The sequence below is a fragment of the Rhinoderma darwinii genome, chromosome 2, assembly GCF_050947455.1.
Source record: "Rhinoderma darwinii isolate aRhiDar2 chromosome 2, aRhiDar2.hap1, whole genome shotgun sequence".
Taxonomy (NCBI): domain Eukaryota; kingdom Metazoa; phylum Chordata; class Amphibia; order Anura; family Rhinodermatidae; genus Rhinoderma; species Rhinoderma darwinii.
Window position 1 is genome coordinate 295,970,609 of NC_134688.1, and position 9,752 is coordinate 295,980,360.

General features: G+C 50.9%; 1 protein-coding gene across 2 annotated transcripts in view; it reads right to left on the reverse strand.

Moving 5' to 3' along the window:
• Nucleotides 1–393: 393 nt before the first annotated feature.
• Nucleotides 394–9,752, reverse strand: part of VEZF1 (vascular endothelial zinc finger 1) — a 98,563-nt gene continuing 89,204 nt past the window's right edge. For both annotated transcript variants that reach the window (XM_075853481.1, XM_075853482.1), the window contains exon 7: nt 394–2,903. In XM_075853481.1, the coding sequence (XP_075709596.1) occupies nt 2,473–2,903 (431 nt within the window). In that variant the 3' untranslated portion in view covers nt 394–2,472. The remainder of the gene's footprint in view (nt 2,904–9,752) is intronic.

The window sequence follows — 9,752 nt, forward strand, 5'->3', positions numbered from 1 at the left end:
CCTCGGACCTCCCATTGACTTCAATGGGAGGCAGGAGAAAGCGTATTTCGCGCTGTTTTATGCCCGCGGCGCTCAATGGCCGCGGGCGAAAAACGGCACGATAATTGCCGCGAAAATCGGCGTGCAGGGAGAGGAATATCTGCCTCAAAGTTCCAAACGGAATTTTGAGGCAGATATTCCTCCCCCAAAATACTCCGTGTGAACATAGCCAAAATAGGTAGAGATTATAACTGCAATACATCTAAAATAATGTACATATGCCTAAGGAGCGATTGTGGTTTTCTTTTTGTAACACTCAGTACAATTTAAGAAGTTCACATCTGCATTGTGAAAATGCTTTATTGGAAAAAGTTTATCAAGTTTGTTTTTAAGAAGGAATCTGCTACCATAAAGATGACACAAGAGAAAATGCTCTACATTTTGTTTATTGAGACAAACTAATTAAAAAGGCACAAACATGGGGCATGTGTTTACATGGACAATATAACAAACATATACATTAAAAGTGTAGGAATGTGGCTGCTTTCTGCGAAACAGAAAGTACCTAAGCTTTTGTATATACAAAAAAGATGTATAGTTTATGTCCTACAATACAAAAGATCAGTTATAAAATATTTTTACACTGAATTCTGTTTATTGTATATATCAAGCCCCTACACAGTCTGTATTTTTCTGTCCAAAGTCTTCTCATTTCAGAAGTGTCCTCTTTTAAAGCATGCCATTTTTCTACTGCAATGGCAGAATTGGCCTTTATTTTTAGAATAGTTGATCTACTTAATTCATTGATCCTATTATCTGATAGCATAATATAATTCATGTGGCAGAAAATAGGTTGAAATGTATAAATAAAAATTACTCTCAATCTGATAAAAAATAGTAAATGTTTTTTGTTTTGTTTCTTTAGTATCGCTAAACTGAATGGCTGAAACAGTCTGCAACACATTGCTTATAAAATGTGTTTGCTAGTATCTACAGCAATTTAAGAATTTAATGCATATCTATAATGAAAAAAAAAGTTCAGTTCGCATGATGCTCTAAAAACAAAAAGTAATGTATTCTTTTGGTTTACTACAGTACAGTTTACATTTTTGATGAGGAATAAAAAAAAACAACATATAAAATACAGATTAAAAATGGCTGGGGTGTCCTTAAGTGTGTAATCTGACCAAAAAGCAAGTGCTATTGGGGACAGGCCAGAATAGGCAGTGTCCCACTGTCACTAAAAGAATAATACTAGCAAGAACATGGATAGGACTATAAAAATGCTAACATATTTACACATTGAACAGATTTCTACATCACACAATTAAGAAATTTCAAAAAGAGAGGAAAAAAATAAAAAAAGAGAAGAGGAAAGAAACACAAAACAAAAACCACAAATATAATCTTGATATAATCTTGGCTTGTCTTGTAGGGCTCACTACCTAGTTAGTGGTTAGAAAACAAACTATACAATTTTAATAGAAGACAACAATTCCTTCTCAACTTTTCTGACCCATCAGCAATCCAAATGGGCAAAGAATAACACATTCAGTTCTTGTGCTTCTACACCCATTAGATTTTTTTTTTAAAGGTAATCCTGTTGGTTGTTTAATGCTGGTTATTGTGCCGTTTACTGCTATAATGGATACATTGTATTCAGCAGGGCAGGGTAGTAATGCTTCAGAGGAGAACATCCTGAGGGAAATTGATGTGACCACAACTTCACAAGCACACCACCTTAACCGAAACCAAAGTCTTTGCAAATTGTAGATTGAGATAAAGAAGATGCCTCTATTTTACTGTTCTCTGCCAAAAATCTTGATTAAAAACAAATCAAATACTCACTTCAGGTTATACATTTAAAACAATATTTACATTCCAAATGCTGAGGATTCAGGAAGCAAAAGGGACAGGCTTCTTGGTATTTTCTTCATTTCATTTATAGAATTGTTTGCCGGCATTAGTATAGATTTGCTCAATGTGAAACTGACCAGATATCTATGTACTTCCCAGCTCAATGTAGGAAACATCCATCTTCCTATAGAATACTGTTTGCAAACTTCCTTTATCGCTGTCATATGAAGATATTTTACAGTGCAATTTACTTGGAATATTAACAGTTAAGAAGCACGGGTGCCTGAACAACATCACATAAAATAAAGTAGTGATTTAAAAAGAAAAATGTATCCAATTATTGGGATACAGAAAATGAAATACCTTGCTAGTGTTATTAAAATAATTAATAATCAGGTAAAATACTAATACAAATTTCTTTAAAATCTGTCAAACAGTCTTTAGCCTATATTCAGTCTTCAGTTATGGATTTATCCTCTCCTCTTTTAGTGGATGTGGTCCAGGACAAACTATTCCCAAATACTAAAAATGACCAATGAAATTTTATCTCCTTATTTCAGAAACAAGTCGCTTGTAGAGAACTACAAAACTACTCCATAATACTGTTGTAAATGTATGTTGAAATCAGTTTTTCCTTTACCAAGGTGATGTAGAGGGTAGAGCTTGGGATAAGAATGGCATACTCTCCACTGGTCTCATAGCTATATTTAACGGGGCAGCTAAAGTCATTGATGTAGGGAGATTCATAGGGCTTGTTATAGTGACTGGGTGTGCTATATTAACTGGAGAAGAGACTTGCGTAGGCAAATTAACCTGTGATGTCAAGGATAAAGGTGAAGTCATTGAAATAGGTGCAGTTATGGTCACTGGATGCCCCAAATTCATGGATGAAGTGATGTTAATAGGACTTGAGACATTGACTGGACTTCTCATACTCATAGCTGCTGCCACGGTTACTGGGTTGGTCAGGGTTCCTGATGCTGCCATGGAGGATGTAATATTGAAGGGAGAAGTGAGTGTTACAGACGTCTGAGGTGCAGTAGAAGTTTGGCACATGTTGCTTGTGTCTGGAAGAAGAAAATATGAACTCGATTATTCACAGCCTCTATTAGGAAAAAAAAAAAAAAGAGACTGCATTTAAAGAGGCTCTGTCACCACATTATAAGTGCCCCATCTCCTACAGAATCTGATCGGCGCTGTAATGTAGATTACAGCAGTGGTTTTTATTTTGAAAAACGATAATTTTTGAGCAAGTTATGAGCAATTTTGGATTTATGCTAATTACTCTCAATGGACAACTGGGCGTGTTTTTACTTTTTACCAACTGGGTGTTGTACAGAGGAGTGTATGAGGCTGACCAATCAGTGTCCTATTAATAGAAATATTTGCCTGCCGGCAAAAGGCCCTTTTTAACAACTACAAGCAAGATAAAATAACACATTTTTATTAGGCTATTATAGCAAAGACACACTACATAGAAATTAAAAGTTATGTTCACTGCTGATAGTAACCAGCATAGTGCAATGTGTGGCAGTAGCAAGATCCAAAGAGTCAGCGGCTGCAGCACACTGCACTCTGACCAAGGTCAAAGTCAGTATCAGAGATCAGCAGTATCAAGTTAAAATTTCAAGAGCCCCCCCCCCCCGACATGTTTCACTGCAGATGCAGCGTCTTCAGGGGTATCGGGGCTAATCAGTGTCCTACACTTCTCATTGTTCCAGCCCAGCATGATCCACAGCACAGTGTGATTGTGCAGTGAAAGACGTAAACACGCCCAGTTGCTAAAAACACAATACACGCCCAGTTAGAAAGACTCATTTGCATAAATATAAAATTGCTCAGAACTTAGCCAAAAATGACCGTTTTTAAAAACAAAACAAAAACGTTACTGTTATCTACATTGCAGCGCCGATCACATGCAATAGGAGATAGGGATTTGATAATCTGGTGACAGAGCCTCTTTAAGGTGTTTTTCCGATTACGACAAGTTATCATCTATCCACTGGACAGGTGTTACTGGTTAAATCACCAGAAAGGGAGTTTCGTGTCAAATGGAGCATCAATCAAGCATGCTCCCTGTTGCTTCATTCAAACGCTATGGCACTGATAGAAATTGCCAAGCACGGCGCTCCATTCAACTCCTCCTGGCAAACGAGTCTTATAGCTAAAGGGGTATTTTGGTTACAATAAGCTATGACCTATTCATTGGACAAGTGTTAACAGTTACATCTGTAGGGGTCCGACCTCTGGGGGGACCCCCCCGATCTAACAGTTAGCACTTGTCCAGTGGATAGGTCGGAGGCGTAGCTAGGTTCTCCTGCACCCGGGGCAAAGATTCATCTTGGCGCCCCCCGCCCAAATCTTTCCAGACATTTCCTTCCCACTCACCATGTTTGCTTTCTCAACCAATCAATGAGGTGTAACTTTTTTCCCACACTTTGAATGTAACTGAAGCATAAAGCCATTTGCACATTTTACAAGCAGTATAGTTCTATGTGCGGTCCTTGTTTTGCGGATCCGTGATACGCAGCCGTATAAATGGCCTTAGGCCTCATGCCCACTTCAGTTTTTTTCATCAGGGTGCTATCCGTTGTTTGAACTGATAGCACCCTGAAATTTATTTCAATGGGGCCATGCACACTTAGATTGTTTTAACGGAACCGTGCCGCCGTTCCCTCAAAAATAGGGCAGGTGCTACTCCTGCCAGTTTTTGATGGAACAGTCTCGGCATTTGCATTGATTTGGCCCGTGAAACAACGGACTGCACACGATAGCCATTCGTGTGAAGTCCGTGATTCATGAAACCGTCATTAGCGGCAGTACAACGGCCGACGGAAGTGTGCACGAGGCCATACAGTCAAATCCCCCCTCCCACACAAAACGATTTATAAAACACACACCTCCACACCCCCCCCCACAGACACACACCCATCCACACACACACCCACCCCTCCACACACACACACACCCACCCCCTCCACACACACACACACACCCCCCTCCACACACACACACACCCCCCCTCCACACACACACACACCCCCTCCACACACACACACACACCTCCCCCCTCCACACACACACACCCCCCTCACACACACCCCCCCCTCCACACACACCCCCCACCTCCACACACACCCCCCACCTCCACACACACACCCCACCTCCACACACACACCCCCCACCTCCACACACACACCCCCCTCCACACACACACACCCCCCTCCACACACACCCCCCCCCCTCCACACACACCCCCCACCTCCACACACACCCCCCACCTCCACACACACACCCCCCTCCACACACACCCCCCACCTCCACACACACCCCCCACCTCCACACACACACCCCCCTCCTCCACACACACACCCCCCTCCACACACACACACCCCCCTCCACACACACACACCCCCCCTCCACACACACACACACACACACACCCCCCATCCACACACACACACCCCCCTCCCCACACACACCCCCCTCCCACACACACCCCCACCTCCACACACACCCCCCCTAAACCCCCCCTCCACACACACACCCCCTAAAACCCCCCTCCACACACACACACCCCCTCCACACACATCCCCCCTCCACACACATCCCCCCTCCACACACACACACACACACCCTTACACACCCCCCTTACACACACACACACACACCCCCCCTTACACACACACACACACACACCCCCTCCACCCCACACACACCCCCCTCCACCCACACCCCCTCCACACACACACCCCCTCCACACACACACCCCCTCCACACACACGCCCCCTCCACACACGCCACCCACACACGCGCCCCCTCCACACACGCCACCCCACACACGCCACCCCACACACACACACCCCCTCCACACACACCCCCTCTTACACACACACACACACACACACCCCCTCCACACACACACCCCCTCCACCCCACACACGCCACCCCACACACACACACCCCCTCCACACACACACCCCCTCCACCCAACACACGCCACCCCACACACACACACCCCCTCCCACACACCCACTATATATATATATATATATATATATATATATATATATATAATACACACACATACACATATACACACACACACACACACCCCTACACACACCCCCCTCTACACACACACACGCCCCTCCCCCTCCACACACCTCTATATATATATATATACACACACACACACACCCCTCCACCCACACCCCCCCTTACACTCACACCCCCTCCACACACGCCACCCCACACACACACTATATATATATATAATACACACACATACACATATACACACACACACACACACACACCCCTCCCCCTCCACACACCTCTATATATATATATATATATATATATATATATACACACACACACCCCTCCACCCACACCCCCTCCACACACACACCCACACACCCCCTCCACACACACCCCCCCTCCACACACACACACACACACACACACACACCACCCCCTCCACACACACACACCACCCCCTCCACACACCCCCCCCCCCTTACACACACTCCACTCCACAAACACACAACCCCCCCCTCCACACACCACCGCCTCCACCCCCCTCCACACACACCCCCTCCACCCCACCCCCCTCCACACACACCCCCCCTCCCCCCCCCCTACACACACACACACCCCTCCCCTTACACACACACATCCCCTCCAAACACACACCCCCTCCACACACACCACTCCCCTCACACACCCCCTCCCCCTACACACACACACACACACACACCCCCCTCTACCACACACACGCCCCTCCCCCTCCACACACCTCTATATATATATATACACACACACACACCCCTCCACCCACACCCCCCTTACACACACACCCCCTCCACACACGCCACCCCACACACACACTATATATATATAATACACACACACACACACACACCCTCCCCCTCCACACACCTCTATATATATATATATATATATAATATATATATATATACTCACACACACACACCCCTCCACCCACACCCCCTCCACACACACACCCACACACCCCCTCCACACACACCCCCCCTCCACACACACACACACCACCCCCTCCACACACACACACCACCCCCTCCACACACCCCCCCCCCTTACACACACTCCACTCCACAAACACACAACCCCCCCCCTCCACACACCACCGCCTCCACCCCCCTCCACACACACCCCCTCCACCCCCACCCCCCTCCACACACACCCCCCTCCCCCCCCCTACACACACACACCCCTCCCCTTACACACACACATCCCCTCCAAACACACACCCCCTCCACACACACCACTCCCCTCACACACCCCCTCCCCCTACACACACACACACACACACACGACCCTCCCCCTCCCCCTACACACACACACGACCCACCCCCTACCCCTACACACACACGACCCTCCCCCTACACACACACGACCCTCCCCCTACACACAATCTCACACACACACACACACACACACACACACACACACACCCCCCCTCCACACACCACCCTCCACACACACACACAACACCCCCCTCCACACACCCCCCCCCCTCCACACACACCCCCCCCCTCCACACACACCCCCCCCCCTCCACACACACCCTCCACACGCCACCCCACACACACACCCCCTCCACACACACCCCCCCCCTCCACACACACACACCCCCCCCCCACATCACACACACCCCCTAAACCCCCCCCTCCACACGCCACCCCACACACACGCCACCCCACCCCCCACACACACACCCCCTCCACACACACACACCCCCTCCACACACACACACCCCCCCCACACACACACACCCCCCCCCCACACACACACACCCCCCCCCCCACACACCCTAAACCCCCCCCCCCTCCACACGCCACCCCACACACACACACACCCCCCCCCCCACACACCCTAAACCCCCCCCCTCCACACGCCACCCCACACACGCCACCCCACCCCCACACACACACCCCCTCCACACACACACCCCCTCCACACACACACACCCCCCCCACACACACACCCCCTCCACACACACACCCCCTCCACACACACACACACCCCCCCCCTCCACACACACACCCCCTCCACACACACACACCCCCCCTCCACACACACACCCCCTCCACACACACACCCCCTCCACACACACACACACACACTCACACCACACACACACCCCCTCCACACACACACACACACACACCCCCCCTCCACACACGCACCCCCTCTCCACACACGCACCCCCTCCACACACGCAACCCCACACACACCCCCTCCACACACACACCCCCTCCACACACACACCCCCTCCACACACACACACCCCCCCTCCACACACACACACACACACCCCCCCTCCACACACACACACCCTCCCCACACACACACACACACACACACACACACACCCCCTCCACACACACACACACACACACCCCCCCTCCACACACGCACCCCCTCCACACACGCAACCCCACACACACCCCCTCCACACACACACCCCCTCCACACACACACCCACCCCCCTCCACACACACACCCCCTCCACACACACACCCCTCCACACACACACACCCACCCCCCTCCACACACACCCCCTCCACACACACACCCACCCCCCTCCACACACACACCCCCTCCACACACACACCCCCTCCACACACACACCCCTCCACACACACACACCCACCCCCCTCCACACACACACACACACACCCACCCCCCTCCACACACACACACACACACACACACCCACCCCCCTCCACACACACACACACACAAACCCACCCCCCTCCACACACACACACACACACACACACACACACACCCCTCCACACACACACCCCTCCACACACACACACACACCACACACACACCCCCCCTCCTCCACACACACCCCCCCCTCCACACACACCCCCTCCACACACACACCCCTCCACACCCCCCTCCACACACACACACACCCACCCCCCTCCACACACACCCCCCCTCCACACACACACCCACCCCCCTCCACACACACAAACCCACCCCCCTCCACACACCCCTCCACACACACACACCCCTCCACACACACACACACACACACCTCCCCTCCACACACACACCCCCCCTCCACACACACACCCCCCCTCCACACACACACCCCCCCCCTCCATCACACACAAACCCACCCCCCTCCACACACAAACCCACCCCCCCACACACACAAACCCACCCCTCCACACACACACCCCTCCACACACACACCCCTCCACACACACACCCCTCCACACACACACCCCCTCCTCCACACACACACCACTCCTCCACACACCCCTCCTCCACACACCCCCCCCTCCACACACCCCCCCCTCCACACACCCCCCTCCACACACACACCCCCCTCTCCACACACACACACACCCCCTCCATACACACACCCCCCCTCCACACACACACCCCCCCTCCACACACACACCCCCCCCTCCACACACACCCCCACCACACACACACACCCACCCCCCTCCACACACACAAACCCACCCCCCTCCACACACCCCTCCACACACACACCCCTCCACACACACACACCCCCCCCTCCACACACACACACCCCCCTCCACACACACACCCCCCCCTCCACACACACAAACCCACCCCCCTCCACACACACAAACCCACCCCCTCCACACACACAAACCCACCCCCTCCACACACACACACACCCCTCCACACACACACCCCTCCACACACACACCCCTCCACACACACCCCTCCACACACACACCCCTCCACACACACACACACACACACCCCCCCTCACACACACCCCCCCCTCCACACACACACCCCCCTCTCCACACACACACCCCTCCACACACACACCCCCCCTCCACACACACACCCCTCCACACACACAC